This window comes from Triticum dicoccoides, chromosome 3A, assembly GCF_002162155.2.
Source record: "Triticum dicoccoides isolate Atlit2015 ecotype Zavitan chromosome 3A, WEW_v2.0, whole genome shotgun sequence".
NCBI lineage: Eukaryota > Viridiplantae > Streptophyta > Magnoliopsida > Poales > Poaceae > Triticum > Triticum dicoccoides.
Window position 1 is genome coordinate 759,346,291 of NC_041384.1, and position 26,438 is coordinate 759,372,728.

At 42.5% G+C, this 26,438-nt stretch overlaps 2 protein-coding genes and 1 pseudogene across 2 annotated transcripts; all 3 read right to left on the minus strand.

Annotated features, from left to right (window-relative positions):
• Positions 1 to 4,038: 4,038 nt before the first annotated feature.
• LOC119273705 (ankyrin repeat-containing protein At2g01680-like) lies at positions 4,039 to 8,644 on the minus strand. The gene is made up of 5 exons (XM_037554785.1): positions 8,473 to 8,644; positions 8,002 to 8,129; positions 6,302 to 6,914; positions 5,686 to 6,215; positions 4,039 to 4,749 (listed from the first exon to the last, which is right to left on the minus strand). The coding sequence occupies exons 3-5, from the start codon at positions 6,912 to 6,914 to the stop codon at positions 4,150 to 4,152; spliced, it is 1,743 nt and encodes a 580-aa protein (XP_037410682.1). The 5' UTR covers positions 8,002 to 8,129; positions 8,473 to 8,644; the 3' UTR covers positions 4,039 to 4,149.
• Positions 8,645 to 9,112: 468 nt separating this feature from the next.
• Positions 9,113 to 12,282, minus strand: LOC119273313 (kinetochore protein SPC25 homolog). Its single transcript, XM_037554515.1, has 8 exons — positions 12,099 to 12,282; positions 11,712 to 11,777; positions 11,389 to 11,535; positions 10,993 to 11,100; positions 10,826 to 10,915; positions 10,620 to 10,742; positions 9,705 to 9,931; positions 9,113 to 9,586 (listed from the first exon to the last, which is right to left on the minus strand). The coding sequence occupies exons 1-8, from the start codon at positions 12,280 to 12,282 to the stop codon at positions 9,560 to 9,562; spliced, it is 972 nt and encodes a 323-aa protein (XP_037410412.1). The 3' UTR covers positions 9,113 to 9,559.
• Positions 12,283 to 22,601: 10,319 nt separating this feature from the next.
• Positions 22,602 to 25,100, minus strand: LOC119273314 (annotated as a pseudogene).
• Positions 25,101 to 26,438: the final 1,338 nt, after the last annotated feature.

Here is a 26,438-nt window from a genome sequence, read left to right on the forward strand (position 1 = left end):
ATTCAACTCCCCGTCCAAGCCGGAGCCCAAGTTACAGCAGGCACATGGAGTCGGAAGCCTTGTCAAGCAACGCCCAGCGCCATAACCAGCCCGGCGGTTATAACCCAGTGCAGGACCGGATACGTCAGGAGGACCAACGGGCGGCTCAACTGGCGGCTCAGCAGGCGACTCATCAGGCCTTCCCGGATTATCTAACGACTTCTGTTGAGGCAGGGGTAGCCACCAGAACCGGCGGTGTTCCTTGTTTGGTGCCGGCTTTGCGTAATGTGCGTCTGCCTAAAGATTTCAAGGGACCCCAAAAGGTGCCAAATTATACGGCCGACTTACAGCCCGGGGCCTGGATTGAGAGCTATGAGATGGCTATGGAGCTGCTGGAGGTCAGTGACGCGGCTATGGCCAAGTATTTCACCATGATGTTGGATGGGACGGCCCGATCTTGGTTAAAGGGCCTGCCGCCTAATTCCATCGGCTCATGGGCAGAGTTAAAAGCCTGGTTCATTCAGAACTTCAAAGACACCTGCAAAGAGTCCATGTCAATTGTGGACTTAACTAACTATAAGCAAGAGGAGGGTGAATGTACCACTCATTGGGTGCGCCGGGTCAAGGAGATAATACATTCGTCTAACAAGATGGATGGCGGCTCAGCAGTCCTCATGTTGGAGAAGAATTGCCGATTTGAACCACTGAGACAAAAGCTGGGGCGCCTCAAGCGTGATTGCAATGACATGAGTACGCTGATGGCAGCTTTAGTCAAATATGCCGATTCTGATAGTACCAAGGATCCCGCGTCTGATGAGGAAAAGACAGGGAAGGGAAAGAAGAACGGCAATGGAAAGGGTCAGTAGCACAACCCGGCAAATCAAGGAGGTAATAAGCGTAAAGCTGATGGTAACCCGGAATTTGTGGCCAACGCCAATGCGCAGGGTAACAATCAGAGACGCAAGGGGAACCCCCCCCCCCCAATTTGGCAGGTCAGGCCCATCTCTTGAGCAGCTACTCAATGAGCCCTGTCCGAGACACGGCACTCGAGAGAGGCCGGCAACTCACTTATGGAAGGATTGCGCGATCATGAAGGCTTTCAAGAATTCCAACATGTTCGACGGTAATCATGGGTCAGGTGGCGGCTCAGGAGCCGGCGGTTTTCATGGCCCGGGTGATGGTTCAAATTCCGGCTTTCAGGGAAATCAAGGTGGATATAATCAGCAGCAGTCTGGTCAGGGAGGTCAGCAACAGCAGCAGTCAGATTATCAGAGCCATCCGAAGCAGCTGAATAGTGGACAGTATCACGTGTTCACTACTAGCTTATGCAAACGAGACCAGAAGATTCATAAAAGGGTTGTAAACTCTGTTGAACCGGCGGTTCCCCGTTATTTGAGGTGGTCAGAACAGCCTATTGTGTGGAGCAGGGAAGATCACCCTCCCCGGGTTGACAATCCGGGTCAGTTGGCCTTGGTGGTAGCACCTCAGGTCGGTGGATATAAATTCACTAAAGTGCTCATGGATGGAGGTAACAGCATCAACATCCTCTATTACGAGACCTTTCGACGCATGGGTTTGACTGACAAAAACTTAAAGACGTCCAACACCGTTTTCCATGGAGTGGTGCCTGGTAAGTCGGCGTACCCAGTCGGTAAGATTGAGCTAGAGGTGGCCTTTGGAGATGAGTATGATTCCAGAACTGAGAAATTAACTTTTGAGGTGGTCAAAATCAGGAGTCCATATCATGCTCTATTTGGGCGCCAACTGCCGTGGAATTGTCATGGCAGATGTCCTCTTGCAAGGACTTAGTCGTGGAGCCATCGCAACTAGGAAGTTTAAAGGGGTTAATTGGGACAAAGGACACGAGAGAGTTATACTAGTTCGGCCCCTTACGGTGAAGGTAAGGCCTACGTCTAGTTGGGTTGGTATTGCTGGGGTTTCGATGACCAGGGAGCGAGATACGCTATGCCCGGTTCTCGATGAGTTGTTTCTTGCCCTAAGCCGCCAGCGGGTCGCCCCCTTATATACACGGGTTGACGCCCTGCGGCCTACAGAGTCCCGGCGGGCTCATAAACATTATCCGGCTCGGTGACTAGTTAATTCTACCTTATGATACAAGTCATGCCATTACGGCGGTTTACCACTACGGGCCTTAAGTCGTCTGTGGGCTTTAGACCCTTTACTGAACCGCCATCTTCATGCTTGGTCTTGGGCCTCTTCTTTGCGTAACCCGGCCCCTTACGGGCGGTTTACACAAATAGTTATATCCCCAACAGTATATCTCAAAACACATGTATTTCCAAGACATGAAGCCCTGTAGAAATTAGAAAGTACAATATACCTTTATATATCATCGTACTGAACCAGTTTTGTTCAAGTCCTATTTTCTGTTGTTTTATATATAAAAAAAAACTGAGATGATGCTTATTCGTACCTCTTGGAAGCTAATGTAGTGAAGTTAAAGTTAGCCCCGCAAAAAAAAGTAGCTAAAGTTAAGAACGCTGTCCGTTCAGCAATTGACATCATGCAAGCAATGGGCTCATCAACTTGGCACTTGTTGCCAAAGGTAATATTCAGAAGCTTTCTTATAGTTTGACACAATGCTACTCCCTTCCATTCTAAAACAAGTGTCATGGTTAATGTTTGGATCAGAGGGAGTAGTATTTTATGCTTTTCACTGCTACTTTATTGGTCAAGGAGACCGTGTTAATGCACGGCGAACATCAAACTATTATGTTAATTATGCATTTCAAATAAGAAACAGTAGATTGGCCAAAATATGAAAGTACCTGGCCTGATTTATCAATTGGCACCACTTGTGGTAATTATGCATTTCAAATAAGGAACAGAGTATAGTGGAGGCATATAGCTTATTTGAGAAAGATTGCTTACATGCCTCGAGGTATATAATCACCAAACATATTTACTTTTGATGTGCAGCTGTGGTGACAGAACTTCCAGTTGTTGCCGGCTTTCCGCTGAAGAACTGGCTGCTCTCAAGGAATGCAGGCAACTCCTGGCTACAAGTAAAAGCTTGGTCCTTTCTTTCTTTATCATCATTTCTTAATTAGGATGCTACATACACACTCTGTATCATGTTGTGACCGACTGACTGACTGATTAGAGAGAGATGTTGGTTGGTTGTCTACATACACACGCTTTGTGGCACACCCGACCGAGTAGGTGGCGCTGCCGGCCGTGGCTGACAAACAGAGCAGACCCCCACCACAGGAGCTCATCCCCCTCACCACCGCCGGTGTGCGCTGCCGGGCGAAGCCTGTGCAGCTTCGGCGGCTGCAGGCTGTTCGTTCCTTTTGCACAAGGTGAGGCGGCGCGGGACGCCTCGATCTGGCGGAGGAGGGTGCTCGGCACGGGGCTGCTGGCCGAGGTGCACGGAGGCGCGTGGAGACGTGCTCGCGCAGTACTGGCGCTGCGGTGCGCATCAGACACGGGTGCTGGGTGTGGCTGCGCAGTTCTGGTGCGGAGGCACGGGCCAACGACCGTGAGGCGTGGCATGTCTGGCCATGATCTGCGCGGTGGCCGGCGTTCGTCGTGGTCTCTCGCTGGTAGCTGGCTGCTGTGCGCGTCAGGCGTGGGTGCAGGGAGCGGGCGTGGGCAGAAATAGACCTGTCTTACCAAGGATGTAGGGAGGTACCATATTGCTATTGATGATGATGCCGAAATAATTGGATGAACCTGTTGTACTTGTACCGATCTAGATGCCTAGTTTGACCGAACCAATATGTTATGTTTATGTTCCCTACATCCTTGCTTGTAATGTATCTACTGATCATGTGTTGCCCTACTGTTGCAAGATGGACCAACTCTATCAACACACAACCTGTATCTCTAGAGACTCATAGCTTAAGTAAAGCTAAACAGTATTGAGTTATCCATAATATACTTTTTTGTGGTGCTTTCACGTGATATGTTTGATAGTGCGGTGGCAACTCTCAGCTTTCGAATAATCAACCATAGTGATTATCATTACAGAAGGCATGTAACATCTCCAGAGAGAAATAGCAATGCATCCGATGTTGTACAGGAATTAACAGTACAATAGTTTCCCTCCATGAATTAACAATATAAGTATGAGTAGCCAAACAATGTTTATTACAGATAGAGCTGAGAAATATCACCAAGCATAACAAATAAGGTAAATTGATGAGGTCAGACCATATCAAGAAAATCAGAGTTGAAATCTTTACCGAGCTTAAGTCTGAGCTTCAAGATAGGCCATTCGCCCAGCAGCTTTGTGAGAATGGGCAGTAAAGCTACCATAAGACAAATTGCAATCGCTAACCAGTGGACACCTGGAGCTAGCACCGTGTATAAACCAGTTGAAAAGGCGGTAGTTGTTGTCACGTATGCAAACCACATGAGCTTCTTAGTGAAGGATCTGTAATAAACCAAGAACTCATAATCCTCCCACTTTGCTATAATGCATATGAAGGCAACAGCAAATGAGGAGCACATTGCTAAGACGTCAGAAATCAAGAATGCCTGAAATGCAAACTTCCTAGACATGATGGGAAGTCCCTCGCTTCCTGCATCATTGCTGTATCCTCCTGGCAAGGTGAAGGCAGCAGCAAAGGTGATAGTCGCAATAAGAATCGCCACTAACGAAGTGTTGCTTGTGTATGTTTGAGTTAGTGATTTTGCATCCTGCCTTGATGCATCAGTCGTCCGTCGCTTGACACGAATGTGAAGATTATGAAGAACAGGAGCATCATGTGGCTTAGCTTTCGACATAAGCATGGCCACTTCATTCTGCATGAATCCAATGGAATAAGGTAAGGTAAATCTTACAGTGTTAAAAATAAACCTAAGCTATTCTACTATGTAAATAACATTGTTATTCACAGTAGAATTTTTAGATTAAAAAATTGTGGCAAAAAAACTATGGGAACTCCTATCTAAATTAATTATGAAATAATCACCTTCATTTAATCTATTTTCAGTACCTTCTCTAGGCATATGTCATGCAAATAATCTTATTTTAAAGAAGAGGAAACATATTATAGTGTCTCTTCTACAGTTTCCATTCAAAAAAATGATGAAATGTCCAAATTTTCTATATGAAAAATATAAGACATATCTAAAGGATGTTAAAAAAATTGCATTTCTATCTTAAGCATGTGCATTGTCGGAAGGTCCTGGATGACTCGGGCCAAGAATCAACCGGATTTGAAATTTGAGAAGTGCTGACTCCCTGGCGGCAGCCCTTGCCACTGCTCCTCCACTCTATCTTCCCCAAATGACTCGAAGGACGACGAGACAACTGGAGAACACATGTGCCAGGATTGACAATGAAGTGCGCGGAATTTGACGAGGACGATGAGATGGGTACGGAGGGAGGGGTTACCTCAAGGACTTTGTAATGGGAAGTGCTACATATAAATAACAGCGTTGGGATTCTATCTGAGCAGTGGTTAGTAGAATCGCAAAAAAATATGATTTGTGCGAGTTAAAAGCCTAAAAATATTTCCTTTCGTTCGTTTGAGTGTCAATGGTAGCCGACAGTTGTGTCGCGTTGACTAAAAAATGTTTTGCATGCTGCATTAGAAACGATATTATGATTATTAGTTTGCTTGCATAGGGAAGGGTTACGGCAGAGTTAAATTACTAGTTTGCCATACTGTAAAATTGTTTATATGTGTGATCGACTCAAAAAAGATATTATTTGTAACATATACAAGTACGTACCCAGTTTAAAGTCTTGGCATTCAGGCTGATTTTCGACAGTTCCCAGGCTGCTGTATTACATATGTCATTAAGCAATGTTAAATCTATATCCACGTGTGACAATAAAGCAGTAACCACTCTAGGATTGCATCTTCGGACTGCCAAATGTAGAGCGGTGCTTCCGTTGTGGTCTTGCACGTTAACAAGCTTGCGAAGTATTGGCGTCCTAAGGACAAACTCAATGAACTCCGGATGATCAAGCGATACAGCTGTATGAAGCAATGTCGAACCATCTGGTTCAAGATAAGGAGCATCGGGGCAGTGTTCCAGGAGCTTTTCAGCAGGAGCAACCAGACCTCGGTATGCCGCATCATTAAGCAGAGGAAAACCGCTGTTGCCTATTAAATACCCAAGAGTTGAATCATATTCCAGCATTACTTGTAAAATGTCAATATTGGTGTATCGTACAGCAAGTACTATTGGAGTATTTTGGTATTTGTCGACTTCTCTCGCCGATTCAGGACGTTTCTTCATAATTATTTTGACAAATTCTGAAAAAACAAATGACAGGTTATCAGCCTGAAATTATATTGTACTAACAAACTGTAATTTGCAGTCCAGATATTATATGCCGCACCTTGATCTCCATTCATAACAGCAGCATGTAGACAATTGCGACCATGTTCACCTCCCGAGCAAGCTGACAAAGGATTTTGAATTAGTTTCTCAAAAACCTGTGTAAAATTTCTCGTCACCGCGAAGTACATCGGCGACTCATTGTGCTTGCCCACAGCTTGCGACAGCGCAGGCTCTGCTGTTACCAATTCCAGTGAAAGATCCTTGTGGCCGCTACAAATGGCATGGTGCAGTGCATTAAATCCGTACTTGTCCTGTTGCAGGATTGGCTGCCTCGATCCTAGCACAGAGCAGTGCTGAGCGAGTAAAAAAGAAGCCAAAGAGACGTGGCCATTTCTCACTGCGGTAATAAGTGGTGTCTCCCCGTCCAAGTTTACAGCCTTGATGAGAGACTCTTCCAGTTCAAGCACGTCCTTGCAGAATCCCTCATGGCCATAAATGCAGGAAATGTGAAGGCAGGTGTTTCCTTGCGGAGTTGTTCCAAGAAGAATGCTTCGATCCAGTGCAGCCATGGCATACATTGACGTGGACGCACCAGATGTGGCTGCTTTCATGAGCCGTTTGTCCATTCCTCCCGATGAACTAGCTGTTGTTGTTGACGTATGGCCTGCCATCTAGTATATAATAGGCCAAACTGTTCAGGTTTTCATAAAGTCCAATAAATTAAGAAATAAACTCGGTTTGACAAATTAGTAGTAACAGCATACCTGTGATGTGCAACCGTTCTTATTGTTAGAGTTATATTGATGATGCCTTTTGGCCTTTTGGCATACTCTTATACACGTATATATGTTGGCTTTTTCCGTCTAGTAATACAACTATACAACTTGCTGTTTCCCTTAGACTTATAAATAAAATAATAATAATAGTATGACAAAATAAATCTTGAAGTGTCACATAAATGTTCAATGCATGCATTGTGAAAAAAATTATTATGTTGTGCACCACAACCAATTTACATTCTATTTCTGACATTGATAGTAGGATATATCTTTTGGTTTCTGCATATGTTGATTGAATTTGTATTTTAAAATATTTTAGGATACATCATATGTCAATTTTGACAAGAAAACTAGCTCGCTACTTAAAATATGTCAGTACTGTTCGGCTACATAGAGGGACCCCCTGTATTGAGGATCTCTTGCCTCCGGATTGTAACTCTATAATTATGGAATAAAACTCCTTTTCACACCACAAAAAAAACATGCTAATAAATGGTCTCTAGTACATTATATTTCCTTTTTTGTGTGTTCTCGGCAACATGTATTTTCTGACACAAAAAGATATCAATTTTACAGCGCATTAATTTATGCCACCTTTTTTAACACTACCCCGTTTAAAATTGTGTGGTTTCGAGAAACTTCTCACAACGATTCCTATCAGAACAATATGACAATTTGACAAGACAGATATCATGCTAACAATTTTGAGTTTCTCAGTAAATGAACGACCCCATGCGAAATATTTACGAAGTCCTTGTATCATGTGTTGGTTTGTAACAACATCCGTTCCTAAATATAAGTCTTTTTAGAGATTTCAATATGGACTACATGCAGATGTATATAAACATATTTTAGAGTGTAGATTCACTCATTTTGCTTCGTATGTAGTTCATATTGGAATCTCTAAACATACTTATATTTAGGAACGGAGGGAGTATTTGGTAGTGCAGATTGTTCACCAAGGCAGTACAAAATTTACCTGATGGCTAGCTCTGGTGGGAATGCTCTGACTGCCCTGGGAAATGCACTTGAACTCCTTAACGCTCTTGTGAGAGAAGAGAAACAATTCCCGAAATATATTTACATACACGTATTTCTTATCAATTCCTGAGAATGATTATTAGAGAGCCTCTTTAGATCAGACTACAAATTAAGACATGAATAGACAAAGATAAACCAATGCAAGTTGAAGATACATGACTCTCAGCACACACAAAAATTATAGAACTAATCATTTGGACATAACACGAGAAAAATATAGGAATAGTGTCGATGCTAATAAGCGGAAGAAATGTCGGAGTTGATGTGAAGACATAAGAAAAGGGTGCCATGAAAATTTGGTTTTATTTTTTGTTTGATCTAAAAGGTCTTAAAAATATTAAGATCATAAGTATTAAAATCCCTACAATCGAAAGAGGTCTAAATAATAAAACAATAAGATCTACGATACCTGGGTGATATATTTTTGCAGATGGCAAGAGACGACCATGTCCCTCTTGGTAGTCTGTTCGAAGTAATCACCAGAAGAGGCACCTGTGGTGGAATCCTATCTTTAAACAATGGGGTGTAGCATGGAGCAACACAAGTTCGTCGCAACTGTCTTATAGGGGGGCAAAAGATGCCTGGGTTAGTATAACAAGGAAAGAATACACATTTTGCTCAAAGCAAAAGGAATGCATCTAAAGAAAAGCAATAAGGGACAGGAGATGTAAGGTTGAATCCTTGTATTCCAGCTTCCTGATTAATGAAAGCATGGAAGAATCAAAACTTTTTCTTCTCTTTACAGTAGCTGTGGTATACGGGCACATGTTCAATAGGAGATGTGGTTAAACTTCAATGGTGTTAGCTACTCATGTCAAGATAAAGAACATTGTACTTTTATTGTTACAGGAAAATGAATACTTCTATTTAAGTTGCCAATAGTTCATATAAATTAAATTGTGGTTTAATTTGGGTAAAGTTGTCCCTGAAGACGTGCTTATTATTCAGGTTTATTTATAGCTGTTTTTATGGCACTATTGCTGGCCTTCATAAGGCATTGCCATATATATCAAATATCAAATGCCATGGACTACCGGTACAAGTCCCTCTGCACCAGAAATAGGCATGTTCATGTTCATGGCCGAATAAATAGCACACAGTGGAACTATAACAGGTTTTGAGTTCACGCCATACAGAAACTGCTACAACTGAATGACTGATAGACTTACAACATATTATACATCACCCACAATGGCATAGCAGGGACCAAATCCAAGCTACCGACAGCTGCAGCGCTCGTCGAAGATATACTGGATGCTTAACTTCGCTGTACAGATACATGTGAGCTGATGCTGCCATGTTGAGAGGACCAGAAGCTATCTATGGACAGGGAGTTCGAGATGGAACTCTCTGTGTCCACCAAGTACACTGCCCGCTGCTTATTTTCGTTCTTGTTCAGTTTGCCTTACTCGGAATTTGCTCGATGAGGGCCATCTAAACTGTGATACAGCCAAACAGCATGACATGATGCCGCCCAGGTGGTTTTTGCCTATTGCTTAATGCCTATTCCCTGCATCAGCGGCCTGTGAATGAAAAAAAAAACCATCTTTATACATCAGCACCAACACTATTTCGCTACTCTCTATGGATTAAATGATAAACAGCTAGCAGTGTACCAAGGGGATGATATGGTGTACTCACAGCAAAGCGTGGGGAGCGGCGGGTGACAGATCCCGATGTAAGGGGAGATGCTGTTGATCGGGGAGGGGCACCTCTCTTTGCACGCGGATCTTGATTCTTTGACCGGCTTCGGGAATGACTTTGATTGGTGGTGCCTTCGCTTGTGGTGTCAACTGACGCAGCCGGTGGGGATGAAATTGGTGTGGACGATGTGTTTGTGCACAATGAAGTTGCAGGATGAACCCCTGCTGACAGTACAAGAAGAAGTCTCTATAAATGGTATTAAAGAAATAATATGCAGCACATTTACAACTCCACATGGTAGATCGGAACAAAGAGTAAGATAGGCAACCCGCTTTTCAACAGAACTACCATGTACCATGTTCAGTATTGCTCATTATGAGAAAGTACACGAGGCATGTTCTTCAGTAGGTACTTGGCATTTCTTTCATCAGAGATCATGAACTGCTCTGCAGTAGGTACTTTGGCATTTCTTTCAGTTAGCGGTCACTGGTCAGGTTATTTTAAGTTCAAAATCCTTGAAGTTTGACAAATTTGTGAACCAAATCAGTTAAATGAAGTGGAGTTCCTACATCTTTAGAGCAGAAAACTAAATCATGATTGCATTACCAAGATTATTAGGAAGATTACGCTATACAGACACAACGGTACAATTCATGTTTCCATGATATTATAGCTCGTAAAACCTGCTGCCAGCCTCCCATCATACAGACAGGGTAGTTCATCTCGAGTTCTCGACGCTCAGTCGAAAAAACAGATTGGTGAAAATTTAGGAAAATACTCGGTACATACAGAGAACGTTATTGCCACAATATTAACAGAGTTACTCTTGGGGGGGAAATAGTGCGAAACTCAATTAACTGGCATTTCAGGGAAAATGGATTTGATACAGTTTTGTAGAGAAACATGGAATACCTTTGATTGCAGCCGCTTGGAATCTTGCTCTCATGATTCTAACAAACTTGAAGAGATCATTAGTGCAGTTCAAATCCTTCACCAATTCTTCAGTGTCTTTCAGTAATGGAGTACATTGAATTACTGTTATAAAGAAAATGAGAACTTTGATGACATTTCAAACAGTATGAATATTAGACAGCTTGGGTAAGAAACTTGTAACTCACAGCTGTACTCGTCTTTATTGACTTTTATGCAAAACGAATACTCATCGTCAGGACTTTGCATGTCAACTTTGCTGAAGACAAATTTAACCCCTTCACACAAAAAGAGAAGAAATGTCACCCATTATGGCCTCAAGCTCACTTGAACATGTTATGGAAACTGTCGTTACCTTCCCCTGCAACAACTCGAAAACCAAGAAATTTATTGTACCACATAATAGCTTCGTCCAGGTTCTTTTTCCCCATCACATCAACATTAGCTTCAAGAGCTTCGATAGCTGCCATCAAAATAAAATGTATCAAGGCATGTAGATTCCAGATTCTGCGTAGCCAAGGAAAATATATTCAAACAAAATCATAATGTTCACATGAGCACAACTACAAATTTCCAGGGCAGAATATATTGGAGCTAGGAGTTTGAAACAATCTCTCAGACTGGACTACCGGGACTTGTATGTTTGAACCCTATTAATCAACTTCTAAGTAGACTTCATACTTCAGATAATACTATGACACTTCCATCTATTGTACTAGAACCGTGATTCAGATTTTACTAACTTTTTTACCTTGGAGCTGATGTGATATGACGTTCGCAAACTCATCTCTCCTAGCCCTCTGATCCAAGAGCAGGCCCCTGAGCTGCTCGTTCGTTGCAGTGGCGTTCGAGATCGACTCGCTGGTGAGCTTACATTCTGATTCTTTCTTCAGCTGGGCTGCAGAGATAGTTCACAAGAATTGAGCGTTTCCGTGAAATGCAGCAGAGGACCACGATAGACCAGTATGAAACCAAACATTGATCACATAGTTGATAGGTTGAACCATTCATCGCAACAAAGAAGCACATTGAGTCCACTGGTGGAAATTTGCACAGGGGTGGAGAAATGCTTACTGGACAGAGCTTCTGCCAGACCTGCCTCCAGTCCCCTGAGCTGGTCCTTGAGAGCGTTGAGCTTTTCTGCCATCACAGAAAGAGGCGAATCAGTAAAATCAATCACTCGCCCATTCATCAGCATAACTGGTTCACAAATCGTAGTGCAGCCCAAGGTAACTAATCGTCCGAAAGCTACGCCCTCAGCAGGCAGGAATTTCAAGCACAAACAAACTTAGATTTGCAAATTTCACCGGCTCGCCGCCATCGCCGAACTGAACAGCTAACAATTGGTACTAGTGCGCAGTGTGCGCTTCAGAGATTGCTCCCGTGGGTACGAATCGACCAGCGGACGACCGGCGAGTTCCCCGAACGGAAGAGGAAGGACCGACGGGGTAGGCGGCGTACCTCGGTGCGCGACGCTGTGCTCGGCGAGCGAGCGGGCGGAGAGGATGGCGCCGCGGAAGGCGGAGGCGGCCGCCGCGGTGCGCTCGCGGCCATGCGCGATCCGCCGCTCGCAGGCCGCCCGCGCCGCCGCCATGTCGCGGCGCAGATCCGCGGCCTTGGGTCCTCCCGCGCGGTCCCCTTCCATGGCCGCCGTCGCCGGCTTCGGAGGCGAGCGCGGCGGTGGCGGGGACGCCGGACGCGCAGGCGGTGGAGGCGGAGGCGGCGGCTGCTCTGCCGCTGCCGCCGGTGAGGTTGGAGGTCGGGGAGGAGCGGATTCGGTTCAAAATTTGGCCTCTCGGCTCGTTGTGAAGTTTGTGATTTGTTTTTTTGGCTCATCTAGATGTGACATAACAAAATCACATCTAAGTGTGGTGTGATGTCAGCGCCACCTTATTGTTTGTTTGTTTGATTTTGATTTGTCAAAGCCCAAAACAAACAAACGAGCTTGCCCGCATCTCCGCCTGGTTGGGCCGGCCAATATGTCCACCCGCGCCTACTTGCTGGTAGGCTACCTACCAATGGCGGAGCTGGGGTATTCCTGGGTATTCTCTGGAATACCAAAGAATTTTGTGCAAAAAAAAATTACTACATATATCAATATACGATGTAGACTTACTTGGCCCAGCCAATGGCCCAATGCCCAGCCCAAACACAGCAACGCAATGACGCGGGGCGCCAGACATGAGCGACCGGGTGTCTGGTCTCGCGCGTGAGTAGCAGACCGAAATCGAATCCCCTTTCCCCTTCCCCTAGCCTAGCGCTAGCTGAGGCTCCGGCGGCGGCAGCGAGCGATTCTGGTCCGGCGGCCGGCCTTCTCCTCTCGCCTCTCCCTCAGTTCCTCCCCTCCACTCCGGCCATCTCCCTCCCCTCCCCAGCTCCCCTCTCCTCCGTCCGGCCCTCTCCTCCGCGGCTCCGCCAAGTGCCAGAACGGCAGGCCGCCAGTCCGCCTCCGGCTTCCCCAGCGCGGCGGCTGCCGGCATCGCCCTCCGTCCAGCAGCAGCAGGCAGCAGGTCCGGCGACAGCGTCGTCCAGCAGCAGCAGGCAGCAGGTCCAGCCTCGGTTCCTCACTTCCTCTGTTTCTTTCCCTCTGTTTCTAACAAATCTGTAGTTTATTCAGTGAGTGCTTGTAAATTTAAATATAGTAAATTGAAATTGCAATAACTTCCTTTACTATGTGATTAGTTTCTTGTTTACTATGAAAATTGAAGTGTTTGTCCCATGTACATTAGGCCATGCCACATTGTCCCTGTCACTGATTTCTATTTTGTTTATGTGATTGTCATGCAGATGAAGAAGAAGGGTGTTACCATATTTGAAATGTGGGACAAATCTTCAAAGACAAGGAAAATAACTCCTACATCCACACCAACTTCTCTTTCCGTTGAGGTCGAGAGCAATCTGCAGCTAGCACTAGTGCAAAGACATGACGAAGCTCCACAACCGGAGAGGGAGACAACTCCAATTGTAGAAGATGATGAAGCGGTCGATGAAGATGATGAATCAATGCCCCAATTTGAAGCAGATTTGGCAGCTTTGGAACGTGATCCCGGCAAGCGACTTCCCATATCTTCATATCATGCCAATGACCAAGATAGAGTTAGAAGGAGATACATTGACTTGGGTGCTTGTCAACCAAAGGATCATAAGTTTGAGATCAGAGATTTTAGTGGACATCCCCGTCGCTTTTGCCCTACTTGGTTTAAGGATTATAAGTGGCTTGAGTATAGTGTGCAAGAAGAGGCTGCTTTCTGCTTTGGTTGCTACTTGTTCAAGGATAAAACAAAAAGTCCCGGAGGAGATGCATTCGTGAACGGTGGGTTTAATAATTGGAACTTGAAAGCTAGATTGAAGAGGCATATTGGTGCTGTTAGTAGTGCTCACGCTGAAGCTCAAGAAAAGTATGATATGTTCACTACACCTACAACATCAATTAGGGAGTCCATTGCTTCAAACACCACACAGTACAAGGTTCTATATAAGCTCCGTGTGACATGGACACTCAAGTGTTTAAGATTCCTATTGCACCAAGGTTTGGCATTTAGAGGACATGATGAAAGTGATGACTCACTAAATAAAGGAAATTTCCTTGAGCTTTTAAATTGGCTAGCAGGAAACTTTGAAGAGGTTGATAGGGTGGTTCTAAAGAATGCTCCACAAAATTGTAAGATGACTTGCCATGATATACAACAAGAGTTGATCAAATGTTGTGCCCAGCTGACTACTAAACTAGTCATTGAAGATCTTGATGGTGGACATTTTGCAGTACTTGCAGATGAGTCTAGTGATATATACCAGAATGAACAACTAGCTGTTTGCTTGCGTTATGTGGATAAGAAACGAAGGACAGTTGCGAGATTTCTTGGTCTTGCCCATGTTGAAGACACTTCCTCTTTAACACTTAAAGCTGCAATTGAGGACATGCTTATGGCATACAATTTGAGCTTTGCAATGGTCCATGGGCAAGGATATGATGGGGCTAGTAATATGAAAGGTAATGCTAATGGAATGAAGAAACTAATTATGGATGAGTCTCCTTATGCACATTATGTCCATTGCTTTGCCCATCAACTACAATTAACTCTTGTTGCTGTTGCAAAGGAGAGTGGTGATTGTAATTGGTTCTTTCAACAGTTGGCATGTTTGCTAAATGTTCTAAGCTATTCTTGTAAAAAGATGAGAATGCTTCGAATAGCTCAAGCTGAGGAACTTATTGCTGCATTAGAGTTGGAAGAAGTAGAAACCGGGACGGGTTTGAATCAAGAAATGGGTATTGGAAGGCCATGTGATACTCGTTGGGGCTCTCACTACAAGACTGTCAACCATGTTATCTCTATGTATCCGGCAATAAGGTGTGTTCTCATAAGGATTGCAAAAGAGTATAATGGCACAGAGGCAGTAGCAGCAATGACTATGTTGACATCATTTCGGACATTTGAATTTGTTTTCATGGCACACTTGATGCAAGAAATATTTGAATATACCGATGACTTGAGTAGAGCTTTGCAAAAAAAAAGATCAAGATATTGTTAATGCTATGGAGATTGTTGATCTCACAAAGCTGCACTTGCAATGCTTGCGAGAAGATGAAGGGTGGAATGATTTTCTTGAGAATGTCACTTCTTTTTGTGTAAAGCACAAGATCAAAGTTGTTGACATGGAGGCTCCTTACTATCCTGCTGGGAGACCAAGAAGAGGGTTCTTCAATGGCGCAAAGAATTACCAATGTTTCAAGGTTGAAATGTTTGTGGGTGTCATTGATAGGCAACTTCAAGAGCTGAATGCAAGATTTGATGAGGTAAACACTGAACTACTTACTTGCATGGCAGCATTCAGTCCACGTGATTCATTTGCTGCTTATGATAAAGAGAAGTTGGTTAGGCTTGCTAGAAAGTTTTATGCTAAGGATTTCACAACTGATGAATTGTCAAGACTTCCATGGCAATTAAGCATGTTCATTTCTCATGTGCGTAAGGATAAAAGGTTTAGCAAGTTGAAGAGTCTATGTGAGCTTTCAGTTTTGATGGTTGAGACAAGAAAGAATGAACAATATTATATTGTTTACAAGCTTCTTAAGTTGGTTCTCATTCTTCCGGTAGCCACTGCTAGCGTTGAGAGGGTATTTTCCTCGATGAAATACGTGAAGAATTCACTAAGAAACAAAATGGGTGATGAATATTTGAACAATTGCTTGGTTACATTCGTTGAGAGAGAATTCTTCGGGCAAGTGAAAGATGAGGATGTCATCAATCTCTTCCAGAAAGGGGATCGTAAAGTTATATTGTAATTTCCTTTGCTATTTGTAATTTTTCTTAATTGTTAGAGATATTGCCACAATGATATTTTGCTACTATTATCGATGTATGGTCATTGAGTCATTAATATTATCATCTTGTTGTACATTTATTGTTCTATTGTGTTGCTTTGGCATAAAAAATTTAAAAGAATACCCAGCAGCAAATTCGTGGCTCCGCCACTGCTACCTACTAGCACAAAGCTAGCGACTAGTGCTAAAAAAACCAAGCTAACGATCAGAATTTATATAAAGCTAGCGATCCAAATTGTGTCACTCGAAGCTAACGATCAGAATTTCTTTTGGAGGAAAAGCTAGCGATCAGGTGTATCAGTGAAAATAAAGTAGCGCTACCACTGATTTGTTTTTTTTCGTCATCTTTTTACTGTCTAGCTTCTAGTAGGTTACCGACATTTTTTTTGCCTTTTGGTTCTTACGTTTTTAACACTGATATTTTATATGTTAATATTTAATAAAATACAAAGTTTTGATCAAAAACATGTTCATGAATTTAAATTAAAAAAATTCAAATTATAAAAAATGTCAATGAATATGAAATATGTTCTAACATATGGTGAACAATTCTTTAATACTCCCTCCATACACTTTGATAAGTTTTCAGACAACTAAAAATGAGCTGCTTTGCACTTTGTCTGAAATGTCTTCAAGGCCTTATAAAAATGAACAGAGAGAGTATATGATAATCATTTTGTGAATGCACACTAATTATTCTGTAATATACATTAAACTTCCTTGTCAATATATACAGTGACCTTTTTATATACAATAAACTTTTGATTATACACTGAACATTTTCTTAATATGCAGTAAAATATTTTTAAATACACACTTAACCTTTTTCAAATATACTGTGAACTTTTTTAATATACGGTGAACATTTTTATAGTATACACTAAATTATATTGAAACACATACGGAACAATTGATCGTGCATTCAAAATGTTCGTGGATTAGAAAATATTCACGATAATCAAAATTTGTTCGCATATTCAGAAAATGTTCGCTGATTCAAAAAAATATTCACAAATATCCAAAAAAATCAAGAATTGAAAATTGTTCATAATTTTGAAAAGGTTTAGAAATTTTTTTAAAAAGGGGAAAGAAGGAACAAGAAAAAGAATAAAACAAACATAAAAACAACCAAAAGAACTAGAAAACCAATAGAGAAAATAGATAAAAAGAAGAGAAGAAGAAAGTGGATGCAACCATCCAAGAGCCTTAGAAAGGTTCCTAAATACTAGATCCCCAAACCCTGGCTCCTAGGAATCCCCAATCGCTTCCCAAAAAATCACTCGCTAACAGCGCAAACAGTCCGGCCCGCTAAGAGCGAATAGTGAGCGATCTCTACGCTCAGCAATTGTATAAGTGCCCTGAGATCCTTATTGTAGGTATTAGTGGGCTTGTTGTTTTATTGGCAACATGCAACTGGGACAAAGGGTCGAGACATGCAACTACAAGTCCATCCGTGGTTGCATGTCGAGGGCGGACCAACCGGAACAAAATGATCCGAGTCAGTTATGTGTCAAGGGTGGACCAACAATTGGGTCAAAAGGGCCGCGAACAAAGTTACGTGTCGAGGATGCACTTGCAACTAGGACAAAAGGGTCGAGTAAAAGGAGCATGTCGAGGGTGCACTTGCAACTGGATCGAACTAGATTTACAACTTATATAGAAAAGGGTTGAGCCAGTTGCAAGTCGATGGTGGAGTTGCAACTGGGACTACATCAAAATTATGGGCCCAGTTGCGAGTGAGGGTGAACATGCAACTAGGACAACCACGAAACTACAAGCCTAGTTGCGAGTCAAGGGTGGACTTGCAACTAGGATGAAACAAACTATGGGCCTAGTTGTGAGTCAAGAGCGGACTTCCAACTGGGACAATTACACAAAACTACGATATCATTTGAGAGTCGAGGGTGGACTTGTATTTGGGATAATAACAAATTACAAGCCCAGTTATGACTTGAGCACGGACTTGCAACTGAGATGGAAAACATAACACATGCCCATTTGTGATTTGAGCACATACTTGCAACTGAGATAGAAAACATAACACATGCCCATTTGCGAGTCGAGGATGGACTTGCAACTAGTACAACTGCGAGCCTATTTTCAAGTCGAGGGTGGGCATGCAACTGAGACAACTACAAAACTACATGCCCAGTTGCAAGTCAAGGGTCGACTTGCAACTAGTATGAAACAAATTATGGGGCCATTTGCAAGTCAAGGGTGGAATTGCAACTGTGATGAAACACAAAATCACAGGCTCGAGTTATGAGGCGAGGGTGGGCTTGCAACTGAGACAACTATGAGCTCAATTGCAAGTCGAGCGCGGACTTGCAACTGGGACAACTATAAAGATAGTAGCCAAGTTATGAGTCAAAGATTGACTTGTAACCAGGATGAAAAAAACTACGGGCTCTGTTGCGAGTCAAGGGTAGACTTGCAACTAGGAGGAAAAACAAAACATAGGACGAATTGCGAAACAAACTACATGCCTAGTTGCAAATCGAGGGTGGACTTGCAACTGGGACAACTACACAAAACTACAATAGAGTTGCAAGTTGATGGCGGACATGCAACTGGGATAACTACACAAAACTACAGTACAAGTTGCGAGTCGACGACACACTTGCTACTGGGAAATAATAAACTACAAGCCCAAGTGTGAGTCGAGCGTGGATTTGCAACTGGGATGAAAACAAAACGCATACCCAGTTGCGAGTTGAGGGTGGACTTGCAACTGGAACAACTATGAAACTACAAGCCTAGTTGCGAGTCAAGGGATGACTTGCAACTAGGATGAAAACAAATTATGTGCCTAGTTGTAAGTCAATGTTGAACTTACAACTATGATGGAAAAAAATAAACTACGGGACTAGTTGCGAGTCAAGGTTGGACTTGCAACTGGGACAACTACACTAAACTACGATAGGAGTTGCGATTCTAGGGTGAACTTGCAACTGGGGCAACTATGTAAAGCTATGATACGAGTTACGAATCGTGGGTGGACTTGCAACTGGGATGAAACAAACTACGGACCTAGTTGCGAGTCAAGAGTAGACTTATAACTGGGACAACTACACTAAACTACGATACCATTTACGAGTCGAGGGTGAATTTGCAACTAGGATGAAACAAACTACAGGCCTAGTTGCAAGTGAAGGGTGGACTTGCAACTAGGACAACTACACTAAACTATGATACGAGTTGTGAGTCGGGTGGTCTTGCAAGTTGCAACTGGGACAACTTCACAAAACTAAAATACGAGTTGCAAGTCGAGGGTGTACTTGCGACTGGGATGAAACAAACTACGAGCCTGCTTGCGAGTCAAGAGTGGACTCACAACCGGGACAGCTACACAAAACTTTGATACCATTTGCAAGTCAAGGGTGAACTTGCAACTAGGACAATAACAAACTACGAGCCCAGTTGTGAGTCGAGTATGTATATGCAACTAGAATGAAAAACAAAACACATGCCCAGTTGCTAGCCGAGAGTGGACTTGCAAATTGAGCAGCTATGAGACTGTTTGCGAGTCGGGGTTGGACTCTATAAATTCTCCACCAGGCCAACACTAGATGAAACAAACTATGTGCCTATATGCGAGTGAAGGGTGGACTTACAACTAGTACAACTACACTAAACTACAATACGAGTTGTGAGTCGAGGATGGACTTGCAAGTTGCAACCGGGACAACTACACAAAACTACAATACAAGTTGCGAGTCGGGGTGGACTTGCGATTGGGATGAAACAAACTACGGGCTTAGTTGCAAGTCAATAGTGGACTCACAACTGGGAAAACTACACAAAATTACGGTACCATTTACGAGTCGATGGTGAACTTGCAAGTGGGACAATAACAAACTACGAGCCTAGTTGCGAGTCAAGCATGTATATGCAACTGGAATGAAAAATAAAACACATGCTCAGTTGTTAGTCAAGGATTTACTTGCAAATTGGACAACTATAAGACCGTTTGCGAGTCAAGGATGGACTCTACGAATTCTCCACCAGGCCACAAAAACACATAACGAAGACGAACAAAAGAGAAACGGGCCACGTCTCAAACGACAACATAGATGGGCCATTGTGAAAAGCAACGCGGAAACAAGACGACACAAAATAAGACAGGACAAAGAGGACACGAGTAAAAAAAAAGAACGACCTGACACAGGGCACACGTGATCAAATTTGTGCAAACGTTAAAGAAAATAAATCAGACGGTTATAGACTTAGATAAGACATCGCCGAGATGAGATTTAGCAAATCCAAAAGAAAAAAAAATAGTTATGCTCTTCTCTAGGTAAAACAGGTAATACAAAGACATGTGGCCTCCTCAAAAAACTAATGCCAAAAAAGTACACAAAACATAAAAACGGCCCATTAAAAAAGTCATACTGGACCTCATTGCTTTACGGAACGAACAAAAAGCACAACACAACGATAACGAGCACGACTCGAAAACACATATATCTAGCGATGTGAGTTAAATAAGATATCATTAACTCTTATCTAAATGAGAGTAAGCAAAACCAATCTGAAATGAGACCTTAGATCACGCCGTGAAAATGTCCTAAGAAAAGACGCACGCACGAGCAGACCGATAAGTAGACACCAGGCGCATGACGCCACACGGGTCATGCACAACAAAACAACTAGCGGTCAAGGTTTGCACGACATTTAAAGCTAATAGATGGCATAGTAAAAAAATCATGAATTTAAAACAATTAAATAAGGAAGAAAAAGGAAAAAAGAAAAAGAAAAAATGGAAAAGAAGAAAATATAAACCAAAGAAAAATGGAAGCGGGAAATCACTTACTTTCACTGCTCCCTTCTCACTTCCAATCCACTCGTCGCGTGAAGGACTGTAGGAAAAAAAATAGCGACCATAGGAATCTTTACAAAATATGTATTCACTCTGATGAGCATCGCCTGCTCACTTGTTGCAGTCGTTCTCTCTGACTATTCTCTACAACTGAGACAACCAAAATAAAAGCCCACAAACACATCGAGCGGCCCAAACCGGCCCGTGCTCGCAAGAAAAACGGCCCACACCATCTTGTGTGGAAGTGGACACAGGCCCACATGCGCGTCAACACGCGAGCGCGCGAGGGACGATCACCTGGTGTGAGTTTTATTTCTCAAAAAAAAACCTGGTGTGAGTTTTAAAGACAAACAAGATTTAACAGCCCTGAACTTAGATGTGACATCTTTAAATATCATCCAGATATGAATTAGCAATTCTGTTTGAAAAAATATAAAAAAATAAAAAGAAATGGAAAAAGAAAAGACAATCTAGATGGGAATTAGCAAATGTAGAAAAATAAAAATAGAGATATTTAAGATAAAAGTAAAAAAATAAAAAACAAGATAAATCACAAATTTTGTAAAAAAATGAAAAAAGAATAACAAAAAGAAAGGGGAACAAATAAATTTAAAATTGAAAAACAAATCATCAAAAAGCAAAGAAAAGAAAAACAAAAAAAGGTCGTAAACTGGGACATGAGAGGCTAAAAAGGCTGACTCTTAAGTAAATGCCGTGCCACGCCTACACTTCGTTGCAAAAGAAACAGACCCCCAACAAAAACAGCCACACCAACAAATAAAATCAGCAGGTATTCACAGTTTCACACCACTGTGCATGCCGGTGTAACAATCAGTGAAAGAAAATAAGACAGCCCATGTAACAAATAGAAGCCCGTCTTTGGGAACAGGAAAACAGGCCGACAGGGGACAACGAGATGAGGGACAAAGCACGTGATCAACCCCTGCGTGAATTTTAAAGAAAACAAATCCAACGGTTGTAGACTTAGATGTGAGATAACTAAATTTCATCTAGATGTGACTTAGCAAATCCGTTGTTTTTTTCCCTAGAGCGTGGGCGGATGGTGAGAAGAGCTGGCCAGACGGGCCGGCCCGTGCTAAACTGCTAATCATGCCTGGCACGGCACAGCCCGCCATGGCACGTTCCAAGGCGGGCCGTGCCGTGCCGACCCGCATGCCTCACTCCTCCGCGCAGACACGGCTTAGTTATTGATTTTTTTAGACAAGCTTATAGATAATGGAAGCTCCTATTCGACGCGTTCTGCGTCAAATTGGAGTCGCGACGCATACAGCAAGCCCCAAATGGCCCGGCCCATTAGCGTGCTCGCGCGTTCGCCCCGCTCGAACAGTGGCACGACGAAAAAAAAATGACAAGCGCCCGCAACAGGAATTGGACCGACGACCTCTAGGTTACTGAGCACTGTCGCTAACCAATGCACTGGACGATAATACATTGGTAAAATGCAGCGCCAAAGTATAAGAACTAACCACAGCGCCACATATGAACACCTTTTCAAAAAAATTGAACAATTTTCTTGCAAAGTGTAAATAAAAAAATCAAAAGGCAAGTAGCGAACTTCATCCAAAAAGGGAGAACATTTTTGTAGGAAGTGATCATTTTTTAAAACCATGATTTTTTAAAAAAAAATTCTGAACAAATTTGGAAACCTCTGACCATTTTTTTTTTGAGGAACTGAGACAGTGGGGAAGGCCCCCACTGTCATATATTAAATATCAAAACACATTTACATAGTGTGGTTACATCATGTACATTGCACCCATCCCACTTTGTGGTGATGGGGTAAAGAGAAGTAAGGGGTCTGCTAATCAGAGGGTAAAGAGTCTAAAAGTAAGAATATGAAGTCTTTTTTATTATCTTTAACCCTGTATTGTAGAAGGCTAAAATCTTCCTTGAATCTGTTCAGCCAGGATTTATATGTAGGTTGAATATTTCTGAACAGCTTGTTATTCCTCTCTTTCCATATGCTCCAGGAAGCTTGCAGGATAATTTCCATGAAGAGAGGTCGATTCCAGGTAGTTTTTGCTTGTTCCATCCAGGATAATCGGTTGGCTTGGGGTCCAGGGTCCAAACCAAAAGTGGCCCAACAGCTTCTACTAAATGGGCATGTGAGGATCATGTGATCAATATCTTCTTATTTTTGTCCACACAGTAAGCAGGTAAGGTTGGTACCGATGTTGTAGTGCCTTCTTTTCAACATGTTTCTTGTGTTTAATCTATCCGAAAGCACAAACCAGCCAAAAACTTTGATTTTGGTCGTGACTTTTGATTTCCATAACCACTGGTACGTTTTGTGGGCCCTCATGTCTCTGAAATAGAAGTTATAATATTTTTTCGCAGAGAATTCTCTGCTCCGCCAAGTGTAAGACCAAACATCCTTTGCGTTTTGATTGTTGTCAAATGTTATATGTGCCATGAGGCCTTGGATATCTTGCACCTCTTCTAGAGCTTGACTGGAGAGTGGCAGGTAGAATTGTTCCTCAAGAGAATTGATGGTCAGGAAGTCCTTGACCGAACAATCTTCATTTCTTGCGTATGAGAATGCCCTAGGATGTGTGTCTGTGAGGATTTCGTCAAGCCAAAGGTCTTTCCAGAATAGCACATTGTCACCAGTATGTATCTGAACCCTTGAGATCCCTCTAAAAATAGGAGTTAGTTTAAGTATGTCTCTCCACCAAAATGATCCACGTGGGTCAGAGGCATGTGGAATTTTGTCGGTGTAATAAGTAGACCATAGCAGCTCAACCCAAGGGAGATCATATCTATTGTAGAATTTATGTAAATATTTTAGCAGCAATGCATCACTTTGTATCCTGAGATTTATTATCCCGAGTCCTCCACACTTTTTTGGTCTGCATACTCTGTCCCATGCAGCTAAAGAATTACATTTTTCACCTTGCTCTATTTTTTTTGTCCAAAGACATTTCCTTCTCAATTTGTCCAGCAGCTCAAGTATTTTTGGTGGAAAGCGAAGTGTGCAGAGTGCAAAAATTGTCAATGGGGTAATGACTGTGTTTAGGAGAGATAGTTTGGAGCCATAGGACATCATTGACAGAGTGGAAGTGACTCTTCTTTCCATATTGCAAACAATTGGCATTAGGTCTTGTAGAGAGGGTTTAGAAGTGCCAAGAGGTAAACCAAGGTATGTGAAGGGCATTTTCCCTATTTTGCATCCAAAAATTTGTGCAATGTTCTTGCTTAAATCCTCATCACAATTCATAGGAATCAAGGTTGATTTGTGGAAGTTTATTTTGAGGCCAATGGAGGTGGCATAATCAGTGAGGATCCCTTTCATTAATTGCGCTTGGTCTTGACATGCCGGCATGATGATTATGGTGTCATCCACGTATTGTATGACAGGGTAGTCCGTTTGGTTTGGTCTTGGGAAGGGGAGATGTAGGAGACCATGTCTGAAGGCATCATTAATGGCCGCTTGTAGAAGATCTGCAGCAAGAACGAAGATAAGTGGAGAGAGGGGGTCTCCTTGACGAACACCACTTTTGCAAAGAAATTGTCTGCCCGGGACTTTGTTAAGAAGAACTGATGATTTGCCCATGGAAAATATTGTTTTAATCCATTGGATCCATTTATCATTGAAACCCATGTGCTTCATTATGTCCAACATTGCATCATGCTCAATGGTGTCAAATGCTTTTGCAAAATCCAATTTAAGGAGGACAATTTTGTTCTTAGATGTTTGGCATTGATGTATATATTCAAGCGCCCATGCAAGGCAATCTTGTATTGCTCTCCCCTTAATGAAACCATATTGGTTTCTATGTATGATCTTTAGAATGAGTTTTTGTAGGTGGTTGGCAAGCAGTTTAGTGATGACCTTTAGGCAACAATTGAGGAGTGTGATTGGACTGAAATCATTGACAGTGGCCGGAGAGGAAATTTTAGGTATTAAAGTTATGTACCCATCGTTGATGCTCTCAAGGTTTAAAGTCCCTGCATGAAACTGGTCGCACAGTTTATAGAAATCTTCTTTAATAATGTGCCAACGCGATTTAAGAAAAAGTCCAGTGAAACCATCCGGTCCTGGTGCTCTATCCGCAGGCATTTCTTTAATGACATCATCAATTTCTTCTTTAGTGAATGGGACTGTCAGCTGGTCCAGATCATTCTGTTTTTTAATGATATTGGCTAGGTCAAATTTCATTTGAAATTCCCTTGAAGTGCCCAATCTTTCTTTAAAGCTTTGGTAAATGAGTGCTTCTTTACCAATATGATCCTCAATTATGGTGCCATTGTCTAGTTGTAGGGATGAAATATTGTTCCAACGATATCGTTCAGAGGCCATTGCTTTGAAGAATTTTGGGTCCTCATCCCCAAAAGTGGCCCATCTTATGGTACATCTTTTCCTCCAATATTGTTTTTGGTAATGTAGGAGTCTAAGCAGATGTTTGTTGAGATTTTTTTTGAAGTTACTTCCAGGTGTTGTGAGGGCCCTTTTATTTTCCAACGAGTCCAGATCAGAAAGTGCAGAATTGGAGTTAGCTATAGCAGTGGCCAGCTTGGATATCTGTTTACTCCATCGCTTGAGCTCATATCTGAGAGCCTTAAATTTTTGGCAGATAATCGTGGCATAATTATTTGAGGGGATTATTTTGTTCTAGGAGGATTCCACCACCTCCATGAAGCCAAGATGCCGAATCCAATATGATTCAAACCGAAAGAGATTACTTTTAGGCATGTTAGTTTCAATGGAGATCAGACAGGGAATATGGTCAGAGACTGGTTTAGAAAGAGGCTTTACAGTGGTATTAGGATAGGAGGTGGTCCAATTATTTGAGGTGAAAAACCAATCTAGTTGTTTAAGTAGTGGGTCCTCTTGCATGTTGCTCCATGTGTATGATCGACCCTTAAGTGGTAGTTCAATCAGACCTTGCGTGCGAATGAAGTCATTAAATGTGATCATGTCATTAATATTACCACCTGGTTTATTTCTATTATTAGGACTGCGAATATAATTAAAATCCCCAACAAGCAGCCAGTCTTCATTGTGAGGTATGTGAAGATTAAGTAACCAGGTTGTGTAGTCCACTCTTGTATCACCCTGGCAAGGCCCATATATGTTTACAAAAGTCCACTCTTGGGAAGACTGATGTGATTTAAATTTGGTGACTAGGGCAAATTCTTCTTCAATTAACACAGTGCCAGAAAAAATAGCACTATTCCAAATGGTCACAATACCCCCAGATGCACCTCTTGAAGGAATGAATGCAAACTTATCAAACCGTTTAGGGCAACAGGTTCTAATGTAAGAGTTATCAAAAGTAGGCTTTTTGGTCTCCTGTAAGCAAATAACCGAGCAACCACTAGAAGCAATAGCATTTGATAGAGCCAAAAGCTTGGGGTCAGAGTTCATACCGCTGATATTCCAACATAAAACATTCTAGTTCGAAAGAAGTACCATTTAGATAAATAAACAAAAAGTAAATTAAGATGAGGAAGGGTCCGCCCCCTTGTCAGCAAAGAGCATTTCTTCAGTCACTTCTTCAGGGGGACAGCACACTTTTGCACAGCAATTTCCTGAATTTGAGTCACAGTCATCAGAGGAGGGAGTTCTTCAACTTCTATCTGTTCTTCAGTGAGCTCAGTAATGACTACAGCAGACGGAGTCACTCTGGGCTTGACC